Source organism: Triturus cristatus, chromosome 1_1 (genome assembly GCF_964204655.1).
Source record: "Triturus cristatus chromosome 1_1, aTriCri1.1, whole genome shotgun sequence".
Lineage (NCBI taxonomy): Eukaryota > Metazoa > Chordata > Amphibia > Caudata > Salamandridae > Triturus > Triturus cristatus.
In genome coordinates, this window is record NC_140579.1 from 1284102443 (window position 1) to 1284119886 (window position 17444).

The 17444-nt window shown below is 45.0% G+C and overlaps 1 protein-coding gene across 1 annotated transcript in view; it reads left to right on the top strand.

Annotated features, from left to right (window-relative positions):
* The window catches only part of KCNH6 (potassium voltage-gated channel subfamily H member 6), a 786325-nt gene that overhangs the window by 332738 nt on the left and 436143 nt on the right, over positions 1 to 17444 (top strand). The window contains 1 exon segment of the mRNA XM_085652606.1: positions 6387 to 6812. Coding sequence (XP_085508732.1) covers positions 6387 to 6812 — 426 coding nt within the window.

Genomic DNA, 17444 nt, shown 5'->3' on the forward strand with positions numbered 1-17444 from the left:
TGCACCAGGGCTAGCCCCCTTCATCTGCTCCTTCAAACCCCGGAGTTTGGTGTTGTGGGGCCACCTCCACTTTCTTAAACCAGGAGATGTTCCGGGCCACCGTCTCCTGTTCCTTTTCGGCCATCACCATGGTCCCTTCCACCTTTACCACCATCCATAACCCAGGATCATGGAGTCATGAACTTCCATCCAGGTCTTCGGTCCTTGATGACCACTTGCTGGAGGTCGCGATATTTGGCTCCTCTTTTGTGGCTGACCGCTGCGTTCCACTGTTCTTTCGTGAGTGTGTTTTGTGTTCATCATACAGGGGCGGTGTCCACCCAGGACACACAGGGATTCAGTCCCTGCACAGCCCAACAAACATCAGTGTCCATGGAGCTTGTTGGGTGGTGCTGTGTGGTGTGCTCCTGTAGTCCCATAGAAACAGTTGAAGGTGGCGCTCTGGGTCAGCGTGCTCAGCCACCGAAATCCGTAGCATTTTATAGAATATTCTCATGAACCTTTCAATTTTTCCATTGGCTTGTGGCCACTGGGGCGTGATGCCACAATGTCGCACTTCATGAATTTTCATGAAACCACTGAATTCCCTGCCTTGGAAGGGTGGGCTATTGTCGCTCTTGATTTCGGCGGGGCAACCAAACATCGCGAACACATTTTCCAATGCAAGAGCCACATGAGTGAATGCTGTTGAGCTGACAACTTTGACAATGGGATACTTGGAGTAGGCGTCCATCTTTGCTAGTGTGATTTTCCCATCTTGGAAGCTCCCGACCTCTATGCTCACCTTCTCCCAGGGCGCTTTGCACGACTCCTCAGTGACTACTGGTGAGGGTTTTTCTGGAGTGCCAGTCAGTTGGCATGCCGGGCATTCCATACGGCTTCCTCCACCAACTCTTCCAACCCGGGGAACCATACTTTCTCCTGCATTCTCGACTTCATCTTCATCGACCCCTGATGTCCTCTATGGGCCAATTGTGTTACATGGTAACGCAGTGCTGCTGGGATGACAATGGGGGTCATGCTCCCTTCATTCCTCACTCTCCATATCTTCGTGAGTTACTCGCAATCTTGCCCTGACCAGTCATTGGCAACTTGTAGGAAGTTTTGCCATGTGCCCCCTTGAACAGCGTTCTGCACCTTGGCAAAGACCGGGTCTGCTTCAGCTGCTTCCGTGATGTCAGCCAGTGTCAGGGCTCCGGAACACGCTGCTGCTGAGATCATGTTGATGTATGCCTCCATCATTTCAGCATCTTGGACTTTAACCTGGGTGTCCGATGGTATCGGGTGCGGGAGAGGAAGTCGGCCGGGTTCTTTCCTCCGGTTCAGTAGACGACCTCCATCAGGTATTGCTGTAGTTGGATGGCCTACCGTTCGATTCTGGGAGGTGGGTGCAGTGCTGATCCCCAGAATAGCCGGACAAGTGGTTGATTGTGACAACCTTGAAGGACTTGCCACTTATGTAGAGGTGAAAAGGCTGGCATGCCCACTTAATCGCTTGAGTCTCCCGCTCGATTTGGGCGTATCGCGGCTGGGTGGGTGAGAGCACTTTGCTGGCGAATGCTGAGAGTGTCCACCATCCTCTCTCTTGTTCTTTGGCCAGCACTGCTCCGTTCCTACTGGGCTGGTATCCACCAGCAGTTCGGTGGGCCTGTTTGGATCGAAGTACACCAGTGTGACGATGTCGAGGAGGGCACCCTTGATGCGCTGGAACGCTGCTTCTTCACGGTGACCCCCAGCTCCATTTGGTGTCTGTCCGGGTTAGGGCCCTCAGTGGTTCCACAAAGTTGACCAAGTCTGGGATGAATCGGCCACAGTACGTGGCCATCGGAGGAAGCTTTGTAACTCAGACACAGTAGTGGGTGGCTGTGCTTGTTTTATCGCTTGTGACTTTCGGGTGTCTACCTGCATTCCGTTCTGGTTGAATATATATCCAAAGAACTCTATTGTTTGTTGAAAAAACAGGCATTTCTCTTGGTGTAGCGTGACCCCATACTCCTGAAGGCGGTTCATTGTGACTCAGAGATGCTTGTAATGTTCAGCCGCCGTTCGGAATGTATGAGAATGCCATCGCTGACACGTAGGATGCCAGGTAGTCCTGTTAGGATTTCACGTACGGCATTTTGAAACACCTCAGCCGAAGTTGAGGCGTATGTAGCGCCGCAATCCCAGGTGCGTGCTGAAGGTGGTCATATATCTGCTTTCTTCCGCCAGGACCAGTTGGTGATATCTGGCGTTCAAATCCACTTTCAAGAACCCTCAGGAGTCGTTGATGTACACTGCAATTTCGTCCATGGTCGGGGTTATGTGGAGTTCTCTCCGCATAGCTCTGTTTGGAAGCCGCATGTCGATACATATTCTTATCTTCCCCGGTTGTTTTGTTTTCTCGGCGATGACCATTGGAGAGACCCAGGGGGCGGCCCAACACTTGTTCTATGACACCTTGTTCTTCCAGTTTTTGTAATTCGCGCTTCACCAGTGGTCGAAGGTGGAAAGGGATCCGGTGGTGTCGGTGTGCCATTGGCGTTATAGTTGGATCGATGTGTAGTTTCACAGGTGGATGTTTGATGCACCCCAGTCCTTCAAAGAGGTTTGGGAACTGTTCAAGTAGGTTGTCCGTTTGGTTTGACTTTACTCCGGGGGTCTCTGCCTTGGACTTTCTTTAGGCAAACTGAGGTGAAGTGGTTGGGGATTCCGCAGTGGAAGCATATTCGACTTCCGCGGGGCAAGTGTTGATTAGATGTTCTTCCCGCCCGCAATATCCGCATCTGTTCTTCTAGGGTTGAAATGGGTGCCCACTGTGGCCATTCCCTCTCTCTTTTATTCTTACTGCATCCCCTCGCTCTGTCTTGATAACCATGCTCTAGTCTGACCTCAGTTCGAGGTTCATCTCGTAGGCTCTAGCAGCAGACAGGTCGTGTGACCTTGCAAGTATTAGGATTTCATCCAGGCTTATTTTTGGTTGTGTTAGGATTAGTCTGCGCAACGTTTTGTTATGGCATGCCAGGATTAGCTGGGCCCAATCTCCTTGGGCTGGCCGTCAGCTGTGCAGGTGCTCGCTAGCTCCCGCAGCCTGGTGTATAATGCGTCAATAGATTTGCCCTCTTGCTGTCTGGCCGGCATACCTTGTATCTCTCAAAATCCGGGTTGAGTTGCGGATCAAAGTGAGCATTGAGTGCTCTTACAGCAGCGTCGTAGTCGGTAGGTAGGCCCGTGGTTGGTAAGTGAAATTTCTTCCCCATGCATAGTGTAGGAGTAGTGACTGTTTAACAGCGCCATCGGTTTCTCGTGTGGCCCTTTTTGTGTCTCTCTTGTAGATATTGTCATGATTGTTTTTAGCCATGAATTGTTGATATTGTTTTTTATGTGATTTTACCAGTGAACAAAAATAGTATTTTTAATAAACGGACAGATATCTTTGCAATTAACAGGTCTCATTGTATGATTGACAAGATGAAAGAGTATTGTTGAACATATGCTGTGTGAAAAGTTGAAGGTAATAACACATACATTATACACAAGAGGGACCTTTTCCTGTTTGTTAGTGATGCAGATGTGTTAAACCTTGCATCCTTGGCACAGTTTTCCCCCTAACTTTTTGCCTTCTGACCTCTTGTTTTTGCTGACTTTGTTTATGCTGGCCTTAGGACTCTGCACACTTTACCTCTACTAACTTATGCTAAAGTGCATGTTTGCTCTCACTAAAACATGTTAGGTTGGCTTATACCCAATTGGCATATTTATTTTACGTGTAGGTCCCTCGTAAAGTGGCACTACCTGTGCCTGTAAATTAAATGCTACTCGTAGGCCTGCAGCACTGATTGTGTCACCACTTAAATAGCACTTTAAAAATGTCTCAGGCCTGCACTTTCAGCCTGTGTGTGTGTGTAGTTTCAAACTGCCATTTTGACCAGCCAAAATAAACCTTTTGCCAGGCACAAACCTTCCTTTTAAATACATGTAAGTCACACCTAGGGTAGGCCCTGGACAGCCCAGAGTGATCTAAAACATAGGACTTGTACTTGTACACTTTACATGTCCTGGTAGTGAGAAACTCTTACATTCGTTTTTTTACTACCGTAAGGCTTGCTTCCCCCATAGGGTGATATCGGAGTTACCTTATTGCCTTTTGTAAGTGTAATTTCCAAATGAGAAGAGGTAACCGGCTCATGTTTGGTGTCTCTGGAATTGTAATGAAGAATCCTAACTCCTGGTGAAGTCAGATTTTAAATTACAATTTCAAATATGACACTTTTAGAAAGTGGTCATTTTCTTGCCTTAGTCATTTAGTACCTGCAGTCTGTCTCTGGATCACATGACTGGGTGTAGTTGACAGTTGGGCTTTGTGTATTCTTCCTAGACAGCCACACACAATGGAGTGCTTAGGTGTGACTGGATGGGCCAACACTGGCAGGATGAGAGGGAGGAGCTGGACCCAGCCATATTTACAGTTGAATAGGCTGTGTCTGGTCCCCACACAAAGAGTTGCGTAGCCCCTGTTCTTAGTGTGGCGCCAGGGCCAGAAAGGCAGGACACCTGTGCAATTCAAAGGCATGCATCTAGAAGTTTCTCCCTACTTCAAAGGCTCAACTGGGTATATATACTAGACCTCAGACACCACCACTTCGGAACACTACTGGACCTGTGGATACTCTGCCAGGACGAAGGACTGCTGCGCTGCTGAAAGGGCTGCCACTATGCCGGACTGCTGCTCTGAAGGACTGCTGCCCTGCTTTGCTGACCTGCTGCCTGCTGCCTTCTTGCCTGGGTGAGAAGGACTGGACCTGCATCTCCAGAATCCAGAGTGACTCCAAGGACTATCTAAAGGGTCACCTGATCTGAAGCCTCAGGGACATAAAAGGCATTTAACAACCTTGCACATCGCTGCTGCATGGATTTGACCAGTCGCAAAGACCTGTATTGCAGCCCTTTGGAACCGTCACTGCGCAACACATCCTTGACGCAGGCCCTTACATCCCTCGTTGACAGCAGCCTCGACAACGACACCGGATTCCGCATACCAGCCTAGCAGCTCTTCGGATCCGACGTATTAACCCAATTACGCACTGCGTTCTCAGCGCCTGACTTCACATGGCAAGCTCCGGCAACAGGATCTTTACTGACGACATAGGTCGTTGCAGCATTACCGCATCTCAGAACCGACACTTCATTTTGGCTGTACGACACAACTTTAAAACGGATACTCACTACGCTCCGCAAACCAGGATTTAAGTCACTATGTTCAGCTGACAGAAATGGGTACCTGTAGCTGGCCCGCCCTCCATCACGGTCAGCCCGAACTTGTGACTTTGTCTTTGTCAAGCACGACAAGCTATCCAGAGTCAGCGCTTTGTGCTTTTTGGCACTATTTTAACTAAAATCTTTGAAATTGCATATCTCCAGTTCTACTGATTGGATGTTTGTCGTTTTGGTCTTGTTTTATTTATTAAAGTGAGTTCTATTTTTCTAACTTGGTGTGGGATCCTTTTTGTGTGGTGTTTTTCACTTTATTACTGCTTGAACCCATTGTCTTTCAGTTAAGCCTGACTGATCAGTGCTAAGCTACTAGAGGGTTGAGCACAGTTAATTTAGGATTTAATTTAGGGTTTGCTTGTGCCGCCACCTGACAAGGATTGTGGTTGCTGCTTGACCAAGGCTCTCACCTCAGTCAAGCAATACCTCAGTTTCTTAAAAGATGTTTATCTCAAACAACCAACATGACAGATGATTAGCGTAAAACAGCATCTGTTTTACGCTAATCAAGCTTTTAAATTGTTATTCTGGATCTTCTGATTATGTATTTATTACCAAATTACTAGTGGTCAGTTCAGCAGGAGTGTTGTTTTGTAATATTGCGTTTCAGTTGATCTACACATCTTCTGCACCAACCATTGGAAATCAATAAATCTGGAGCAGCCATGAGACGGTGAGCTCCCACCTCCTTATGCCACGGTTTTTTCCCCATATGTCATCTTTTACTGACATTGTGTGCTCACTAAGGCATATGGTTCTCTTCTGAAGCATGTTAAAATTCACACCTCTGCAGCCAGATAAAAATGCATATGTTGTAGGTGACAAGATAGCTCCAAGAAAATTGTGAACACGTAACATTGGAGTACGTTCCATCCATACTTGGATTCACTCAGTGTCTTGGTGTCCAGTTTCAGCCTATTTCTTTGTCTCATTATCTCAAGAGCTTATCTATTTTAATATCAATATACTCAAACACTATCCAAACTGTAGCCCCATCCAAAATGGCAGACTTTGGCAGCCAATCTATAGCAGATCTGTAAAACTGTGCTGAGCTAAAGTACATCCACCTATTATATTTTAAATAATCCATCATACAATGTTAATGTCACTATTTCTTTATTACCCCTCAATCACAGGTGCTTTCATTAGGAGCAGACGTAATACCAGAATACAAGCTGCAGGTTCCCAGGATTCACCGATGGACCATTCTTCACTACAGCCCTTTCAAGGCTGTCTGGGACTGGCTCATTCTCCTTTTGGTCATCTACACGGCCGTCTTCACGCCATACTCCGCGGCCTTCCTGCTGAACGAACAGGAAGAGGAGAAGACCTGGGAGTGTGGCTACTCCTGCAACCCCCTCAACATTGTGGACCTGATTGTGGACATCATGTTCATTGTGGACATCATCATCAACTTCAGGACCACGTATGTCAACGTCAATGATGAGGTGGTTTGCCACCCGGGAAAAATTGCTAACCAATATTTTAAGGGCTGGTTCCTTATTGACATGGTGGCTGCCATTCCTTTTGATTTACTAATTTTCAGGAGTGGTTCCGATGAGGTAAGCAAACTGCTTATTTACAAATCTGTTTGCGTTTGTGATTGAATCTCTTTGTTAAAATGAATATTATCAATGGTCAAAAACGTATCAAGATTAGCCTCTGGGTAAGGCTTGTGCTTTCGTTCTTTTCTTTCATAATTGAGTTTGGTTTATTTTAAAGTTTATTCTTCTTATTGTAAATATGTTGTCATTTTTCTAAGTAACATAGATTTATTGTGAGAGGTTACTAAAGACGGCACAGAGATTGAGATGCTCTATCACCATATTGTCAAGGTATGTACATATGAGCAAGTATACATTTACTATTTTTAACTCCACATCAACTCACCTTGATGATATATTTATTGATACTGATATCCGGAGTTAGGAAAAGTAAATCTGCGCTTACCAATATATACTTACTTTGAGAATATTGAGGCAATCCATATTCTGCAGTCAAAATTGCTGCATGTAGATGTTTTGCACCTTGATTTTCTAAAAAAACAGCCATGTTTAGGATTCACATAGCTACCAAGTGTCACATTATGTATTTATTGCACGAGTTGTCCGAGGAGGGTATTAGAACCTGAGGCCCACATAGTTGCCCAATGGTCACATGCCATATGTGACACGTTCAGCCATTCTTGGCTTATTGGATTTAAGGCAACAGTCCTTTGCATTGTGGGTGGAGAGTACAATGTTTAGACAGGCAAGTCATTAGACCATGTTTAACCTTCCTAGCACACGTATTGACTTATTTATCAAGAACATGACTTCTATGCATTACTCCCTGTGTGAGTACGCACAATTTTTAAATGGTTGGAATGTTATTTGTGTTTCAAATCTTTCCTCTTCCCCTCAGAGGGTTCATGCCGCCTTTGGGATTCTTAATGACACTCAAGAGATGACCACTCTTTCAACACACCTCACAGTGCAATCCTTTAAAAAACTAAACATAGCAACTGCTTATTTAATGGTGGGTGTGTTGGCAATGGCTTTAAACATGTCTCAGTGACACCACTTTAGCAGTAATCTGTATCACCTGACCAATTGAAGTCTGCTGTGTCTCGCGTCGCAGTAAATTTTAGAGGAAGGAGCTTGTCAAAGGTGCTGGTTTAGGATCTAGGTATTTGCTGCTGAATTTAATAACATTTTGAATGGAAGGTATAAAAGTGTTTCTTAAATGCGCCAAATAAATTAATTATACTCCTGCAATTCCACATAGTAAGACATGAGTGTTATCAATGTTTTAACTTGGATTTCTAGAAAAGTTCGTTTCCTTCGTCCTCATTAGGAAAAAACAATGATCATTATTTTCATCAGGTATTCATCTGTGCACATGTTTTTATTTTCTGCAGTCGAAATGGAAGGGAGGAATGAAAACCACCAATAGGAAAGTGATTGGTTTCGAGAGATGCAAAGAAGTAAAAGGGACTAACACGTTTGAACAATTATGACACCAGGCTTGTTGATTCAATTGTGCATAGGGACCAAAGTGTAGACTAATTACAACGTCCTACTTTATGTCTCATTAGAGACTGACGTGGTATAGTTAGAGCACTTAATCATCAGTCCTTTTTTACACGAGAAGTTCCACAAGTTTACAGTGTGGAATTGGGGCCCTTTCAAACCGCGGGGAAAACATACCTGGCTGAATTCCCTTTCTCCCTCTGGGACAGCCTTGCCACCAGCTTGAATTTATATTGGGGTATATGCTTCCTTGAGGTCTACTTGTTGTTTTCACCTTGCCAGGAGTGCCTGAATTTATTGTACTGGAAATCTGTTGCTTATAGTAACATAATTACATTTCTCATAGTCATTATAAGGTGTGTGAGATAAATTTATGCTCCAAAACTTTCTACTGAATATTTCTTTAAAATCACATTCTCTTTATACGACAATACATTGATATATCCCTGAGGAATCTTGCCATCTGAAGAAAGATCAATCATGGAAACGGTCAAATGGAAACGTTTGAGATTAATTCTAAAAACATTGGCAAAATATTGACATTCAAGTAGAAGTTGAGGTTGCATCACTATAATAATTCTTCCTTATATTAATATTTTAGGACAACAATGTATAATTACAGTATATACATAACTTAAAGAACATAAGAATAGCTACACTGGAAATGAAACTATATGGTGCATGCTTCTCAGTCAATGTCAAGATTGTGACAAATTACTAGGCATTTCCAAGATACTGGATAAAAAAGAGCCACGCTAAAAAGAAGAGAAATGGCTCCTGATGAAGACCATAGCAATTCATCTGCAGAAACTCAGTCTAATATGTGAATGCGTGCAAACAACATCAGACCCAACCACAGGCTGATTTGTTGATCGCTTTCAAGTACAGGCACTCCTTTACTAGCACATTTACTAACACATTTACTCATGCTTCACAATCGATAAAAAATCTTAACATCTAAAATATTTTCTTTACCCCTCCTCCCCACACTCATGTCTACAAACATGTCAAACTGTGGAGCTGATGTGGTATGAAGAGCATTGCAAAAAGGAGAAGGAACTGACCTACTTGCAATATGCTTTCCTTTCAGTGGTGAGCCTCATTTCGTACAGCCTGGCATTGCTACCCAATACATCTTTAGATCCCTATCTAATTACCATACATAGTTGATGCACTTATTGCTTTTGAAAAATATTTTCTAATTATATTAAAAATGGAGCAATGTTCCCCAAAGCAGAGTCTTTGGTACCAATCAGAAAAGTTGTGCTTGGTTAACACTTCCACTGCTACACTCATTAAAAGAAATATAATTTTGGGTTATTAGACTGATGCAAGTGGTTGAGATTTGAGATGTAATTTCTATGCTAAAGACCCTGCTCTTCCCTACAAGGGAATGAAGCTATCTGTTTCTGACTGCTAATTTCTGCTCCCCGGCTGCACATAGCGCCGAGACGCCTCGGCATTCGTGCGCTCTACAAATGTCTTACTTAGTTACATACTTACTTTACTTACAGAGTGAATAATGTTTCAGTACACCCTATATTATCCTTCGAATTGCCCCAACAGTACTATTTGCATTGAGTTGTGGTTTAAGTCCCCCACTTCCACCGCCCGACCTTACTCCTCACAAAACACCTAGCAGAGCGATCAACCTCAAATCTGGGGAACCAGGTTTGAGTCTCAGCAGGGATGCTCAACACCCTGTGATTCTGTGTGAGAAGGTGGCCTGATATATGCTATCCACTAGTTCTAGTGGGCACCTTGTATCAGTCCAAACAACCCCTTATGGTGAATGGTTAAAGGCAACCTTTATTGAAAGCTATCCTAGTGGTAGCTATGGAGAGCAGCCTTCAGGCTAAGTCTTGAAAGAATGTAAAGCAGCTTGTTTTACCAGTCTATAATCTCTTGAACGATCAAATGAAAGGACAACCACACCAGATATATATTTAAAATATATGTATTTAGGATAAAACACACCCCTCTAGTCTCTTTATGAGACTGGAGTTCAAAGTACTTAAGTTACAAGTGAGCAATCATCAGTAATAGCACAAATACATGTTTGGGCCCTAGGGGCGTACCAAACCATATACCAAAAAAGTGGTATAAGAACCACGACTGATCTAGACACAAGGCCTAGAGCCTGTAGAATTGCTGGGACCCCAAGGAACCACCCAAGGTAGTGACACAGGTGACCCACGGGGACTGTATGCAGTGTGTGAACACAACCGCGTTATCTTCTATGGGCAATGTCGCGGTTGGAAATTTAAAGATTAGGGACACTTAGAATCGAGTCAGGACGAAACCCTTTTCGACTTAAGAAGTTCTAGGGCTAGCACCCATGGGAGCACCGGAGTACTCGAGTTACCTCACCCAGGGAAGCCGGGTGCATAGGTGTCTTTTGGTATCGGGTCGCGTCGTTGATTTTAATGGAAGCCTGCAAAGAACTGCTGCTGCCGTGAAGAGGAGAAGTGTCCGAAGAGATCCAAGCCTGGATCTGGGATGGAAGGAACCTGAAAGCAGCGGGGACAGAGTCTGGGTCACTAGCCAGTGACCGAGGGCAGGATGGACCAATGCCCACATATGTCGGGTGCTTCAGGTGAGATGATGGGTGTCTTGACTCTTCAGCCACGAGGTCTAGGAGGCGTAGATGAAGTCCACGAGCTGGATTCGAGCTGTCCCACAAAGTCTGTCGAGTGCTGCAGTGTCGGCAACCAGAATGGACCCAACAAGCCTTGGCAATGGCAAGTCACTGGAATTTAGAGAAAGGACTGCGGTGCAGACCAGCAAGGTCTGAGGGACTCACCCAGTGAGGGTAAGTCAGGGCACATCTAGAGTAACTAGGAAAGCCCAAGCAGTAGAGGAGTTGCCTTCGTGGGGACCTGCTAGCCAACGGGCTAGTACGAAGGAGCCTCGAGAGGTCGCACTTGAAACTGGCCCACGATTCACTCGTGGAGTGGAGGCCAGCAATCTTCGGTGCAGGAGGTGCTTAAGACTGTGGCTACTCGGACCCCAAAGCACAACTTTGAGGAAGCCCAGGAAGATGCTGTTGCTGCAAAAGATCACGGTGTCCAGGGGTCACGGTTCCACATCACCCACGATAGCCGCGGGCCTCAGCTTTGCTATGGACTCAGGGTAGCCTCAGGGAAGTCTGGAAATCCAACTCTGGTGATGCAAAGACTTCGGTGTCCAGCGGGAGCATCAGCGATGCAGACCAGTCAGTTGCTTCTTTGGTGCCTGCCAAGCAGGGGAGTCACTCCTTGACACAAAGGGAGATTTCTTCAGTCTTCTAGTCAGGATAGAATGTCGAAGGTCCAGGGTTTGCGTTGCAGAGTTTCGTCCATGGTAATTTAAAGTCCTAGGGACTGGATTTCTATACTTATACTAAGTTTAGGGGATGGACTAACGCTAAGGCCCCACCTATGGGTGGGCTTGTAAAGAGGGGTGGTTACACCCATTTCCTTTGTCTAGTTTTGCGCCAGAGCAGGGGCAGGTAGCCCCTGCAACCGGTTTGAACTGGACTATGCACAGGGAAACCAAATGTGCCCCCAGTGCAGGACTTCAAAGCACCAGAGAGTGATCCCGCCCAGCCCCAATACACATCTGCCTGTCTGGGGAGGTGGTTACACCCCCCTTCGATAGGAAACCTATTGTCCAGGCCTCCCCTGCCGGAGTTTTGGTCAGCAGCAGGAGGCCAGACGTGTCTGTGGCAGAGGCATCCATTTTGTGATGCCAGGGCTCAGAAAAGTCCTACCGAGTTTGACCAGTGTGAACATCTCTCCCTCTAGAAGGGTGGAATGCTACCCCCGCCGCCAGAGCTGGTGAGGGGGTAGTATTCCAAAGCGTTTGACACCAAACATGACATGTTTTGATGCAGCCATTCCAAAGTTAGCATTTACCGCGAGGTTATAATGCACTTAAGAGTGTATGGGATGGCTGTATCTCAGAACAGCCATATGGAAGTATTTCCGAAAGCTGCAGAGGGGCTCAGCTCATGCTTGGGCACCCTCTCACACAAAACCAAGCACTCTGCCTTCAGGATTGTCAAGTCCTACCATAAGAGTGACTTATAGGTTTATATGTGTCTGCATATATATGTGGATAAAGGTAGCCTATACCACTGTAAGGGGTGCAAGCACACCCTTACCCAGGCTGCAGTAGCAGACCTGTGGTGCCATTTTGGAGTGCTTCCCAGGGGTGGCATAATACATGCTTCAGCCCCTTGTAGGCCTCTGAGGTACCTATGCCCTAGGTACATAATATACCATATACTAGGGGCTTATAAGGCACTCCAGAATCCAATTAGATATGTACCTAATGTACATGCAAACCATTTTAGAGAGGAAGCAGCTAGGCTGTGGTCCTGATTAGCAGGGCCACAGCCAGACTAAGGTCGAAAAAGAGTGAAACACCAGCAAAATGTGGGGGTACCAATGTGAAGCAGATCCTACTCTCCTACATTCTGGGCAAATCATTTAATCTCCCGGTGCCTAACAAAAATGATAGTGTCCGTCTATAACGCAACTGATACTCATGTAAAGCACTCTGATACCTTCGGGTCGAGTTTGCGATATATAAAACACTCCCCTTTTTTTTTTACCAGGACCTAATACTGATGCAAAGAGATACCCTTTTCAGGTCTCGCCTAGGCAGCGCACATGTGCTGCTCTGGGAGATGATCTTTAATAATTGGTCAGCTCTTTTCAAGCACTCGTGCTTGTGCTGGCATCCACCATGCGGGAGCGAGCAGCGGCGCGCGCAGCCACGCTAATTGAAAACACATGGCCCGCACGCCGCTGCTCGCTCCCGCAAGGTGGATGCCAGCACAAGCACGAGTGCTTGAAAAGAGCTGTTTGCATTTGCCTGCTCGCGGTCGCTTTAACTTTCACTTTCACTTTCGTGGTCAACTTGTTTTTTATTCTAGCACCGTGGAAAATCGCCAGCAATCAGTTTGTATGCACTTTCTGCAAAATAGCTGTAGAACAAATATGGGCGGCTCGATGCCCGAAGCCTCCTTCAAAACGCTCTTAGGCTGTTGCAGTGGTTTTGTGTGCGTTCAGGGTAGGAATTGCTATGAAAACTGTTTACGAGCAGCACAAACTTCGCAAAACTACTCCCCGGCCGAAGCACGCCCCTTCTCTGCCCCGAACTCTAAAGTTAGTACTTTAAAAAAACTGCAGCAGCAGCAAACTGTTGGCAGTACCAGTTTCTCACAGAGGATGTAAATGTCCAGATACAATTTTTTTTCGGAGTTCTATATAGTGCGAACTCGACCTGAAGGTATCAGAGCGCTTTAAGTGAGAACCACTTGCGTTACAGACGGACACATTCATTTGGTTAGGCACGGGGTCGAGGGACATTAAGTGATTTGCCCAGAGGTCTCGAGATGAAGTGATCACGGACGGAGGAATTCTATCACACAAAACTTTTTATCCTTGTCTTCAAAATATTGGCCTGGCCAACAGGTGTTAAGCAACATCAGGGCCATACAGTTACCTTTTCTAGTAATTATAAACAATTTCAAGACAATACTGATAGTTAATTTTTCTGTTTAATTTCACAGGAATACATAAAAAGATAGCAAATGTTAAATAATATTGTTAAATAATATTCTTAAAGTGTTCTGGAATAAATATAATTTTCATTGAGACTCTCTCTCTTCTTAAATATCACCGAAACCTGAACAAGGCGAGGAGCTCTCGGGCCAGTGTTATCAAGCCATCTTTGATATTTAAGAAGAGAGACCGTCTCAGTGAAAACTATTATTTCTAAGTTTTTGAAGCTGCAAAGACTAAGATGAGGGATCCAGTGTCCCCAGTGCAAAAGAGTGAACTGAGAAGCTTGCATTCAATTCATTCTTAGCAGCTTTATAAACTGGATGCATCTTTCATCGATATTGGAAAGCTCGCAGAAACATTTCTTTGTGAAAGATGTTTAACCGACACAGGTATTAGATGCACAGAGGCAAACACACGTTTAGCTGTCTACAGCAGTGTTTTGGGTGGCGAACTGGTGTTTGGTGGGTCGCAAAAATCAAAGCAATAAATAAAGATATCTTTAAATTTTGAATTTATCTTGCAGCATTTGCTCTACTTCAAAGACAGAGGTCAACTGTCAGGCTGTGACTTCTCTTGCTGATTTTTTTAGGTCCTACCAGACATGCTGTATTCAGGATATGCAGAAAACTCGGGCACCACCTGGCGCACCCTCCTGTCGCACTGTTGTATGGGAAACTTCCCTCATATTAAACACTTATGAATTTATCCATTTTCAACTTTTTTCATACATGTACGGACCCAAAAATATGTAATTTTGTATGCTATCACTCTCCAGAACTCCATAAATCACTGCAAAGACAGCGAAGTTCCATCCTGTTTTTTTATTTGTTTAATTTTTTCATATGTCCACTGAGTGCTCAAAAGGCTTTTCACAGTAACGCGTTCAAATAAAGGTCAAGATGAAAACACATCTCAGCTACCCATTCACTGATGACATAAATGATACAAAACAAAACGTGCCTCTCCTATTAAACCTGCCCTCATTATCCCACACCTTCTATTTCTAGTGTATTAAACATCAAGTATTCCGGAAACCAAACAAATCTTCTCCCTCCCACGCCTCAATCCCCTTCAACCTCTAATGATTACCACACCCACTGCTGAAATTAAAATGTAACAAGCATATTATGCGACCCTCCAAACTGATAGCATTACTCTCTCTCTCAATTTAACTCATGATGCTCGCTTGTTTAAACCAACTGTCCTATTTCCCTTTATCTTCAAACTTTATCAAAAGTACCTGATGCGAGTCACTGCCTGCAGCCTGACCTCTTCATGCTCCTCTCTCTTTCCTGGTAACTTTATCAACTCTCACTGGTGGTCAGCCATTGGTTATAAAGCAGAAACCTCCCACACTTGTAGTCTCTCAAACCCAACCTCGTGACTCATAACACCTGAAACTGTGCTCAGTAGTTTTCGACACCTGACGTGAACTACAGATCCCATAATGCATTCTCTAGTGCCATAGTGCAATAGTGCAACTAAAAAAGACCTCAATTAGCGAAAATCCACTCTTGAAGTTTACTAAACAAAAGGACACTCTCACCCTGAATATGGAGTAAATAACGTGATGAAAAAAATATAATAGTAAAATGCGTGCTGAAAAATCACATTGCTTCAGAAGAAAAAAACGTGCCAAACATAATGCAACAGTCCAATGAGTCCACTGTTATGATGCACTTTTAATGGATATAATCATCATTTTATGAAATCCACTTCCTGCTTCACCGCTGTCTCTTTAGTGATTGGAATTCTCCTTGACTGAAGTTCAATTTTATCTCACTTTGTCGATGGGGTGCAAACCAAGTTAGGACGGTGCGTTTCATAGAAAGACAATTGATAAGTAGGAATGCACTCCCTCCCTTGTCATTTATACTTATATTACTATTGTTCAACTTATTCATCAATGAATGCATGCAGACAGGCCCTGTGAACCGTCCCGGTCACAGTTGATGCAAAAGCAGAAAACTCGGGCACCACCTGGCGCACCCTCCTGTCGCACTGTTGTATTCAGGATATGGGCATTAAGCTCCGCCAACTTTTCAACCATCTTTTTAATTGGCTCCTATTACTGTCCTTTGTAAATGGTGGCTTTTCATTGGTTAATAGGCTTAGTAGAACCTCCTTAGTACCGCCTTTTCTCTTATTGTAACCTCCCATAAGGACTGCCCCTGTTACATGTCCTTTTACTCTTTATGTTATTTATTAGTTTCTGCGCACTCTTTTCTCCTTTTTACTTCTTTAAGCTCAGGAACTGCACGCAACCATGCTTGCACCCTCTACAGGGCTGCAGCTCACGCCTCCTCCCCCAAGCGCTCACTCTCATTGGCTGCAGCTGCCAACTCCCTCCTGCTTTTTCAAACGCTGGGCCAACAAAACGCTGTTTAGGATTTACGCTTTTTAGCAGTTGTGGCTTGCATGCTCATTATTGCTGCTCTGGGTGCCTCTCCTCGCTTCAACCACCCCCCCCCCCATCGCAGCAGAGTGCGCATGTACAGCAGGCAACACTGCCACCGAAAGCATCATGTGACACATGGCCTCCCAGCGCCATGCTGCGCTTTAACTTTTACTATGGCGGCCACGAGCTTTGGGGCCTGACTACCGTTTGCTTGAGAGACCACTGTTGTCTGGAAGTGTCTCAAATGCTTATCAGGTCTTTTGGGTGCTGCTGAATTCGCCCGTCCTTATCTTGGTGACTCAGAAGTTTGCCTCTCAGCATCACGTGGTTCTACACAGTGCAGTTATCCCGGTGGGCTCGTCACACCTTCCTCCCGGACATGGCATCCCTGCTGCTCTCGCCATGATCCTGCTGCCCTTCCAAAGCAGATCGGTGCTCCCTCTTCCTGCAGTGAGGCTGCACCGGATGTGCTCGTTCATGTTTCATTTTAAATTGTGTGCAAAATCAATGCTAGTTGGGTAAGTTCGTAGACCTGCTCAAGAGGAGTGGGGCTCAACCTAAAATTATTCTTGACACCTTGGTGCGCTTGAACTTTTACTATGGCGACCGCGTGCCTCGCATCTGCAGACTACTCTCAAATGTGACCTCCCCTCCCAGCGTGTAGCTCATTAGGCTGATTTTCGCTTTACAGTTTGTATTATCAGCCGTCTCCAAGGGCAATTAGGAATGGGTGGCTCCCCGCACCAGACACTTGTTTTTTAAAGCAGCGTGACGTGCTTAATGTTTAACAATGGTGGGAGTGGCGGCTCCTTTTTGAGGAGGTGAGAGGGGCTCCCTCCCCACTTCCTCCGTGTACATAGCATCTGTATATGTTTTCTCTTTTACAGACACTCCCTCTCCGCTTTACCGCCACGCAGCATGCCTCACTTGCTGGGACCCGTTCATAAAATTCAATTTTTGTTTCCGTCTTGCAGTCTGCACTTTGCAGCAAACGTAATGTCCTGCTTGTGTTTAGTCTCTTTCCCATTTGTCGCAATTGTCTTTACTTTGCAGTTTTTTAAGCTTCAAACTAATATGCCTCAAAGTTTGTTCCATTCAGGGGAAAGAATGCGTAATTTCATCGGTGGCTTTACCATATCAGTAAGGGACTTCTTTTTAAGCGCTTTTGAAATCACAGGAGATAAGAAGTCGCTATACATATACCATTACAATACACTATCAGTAAGAGTG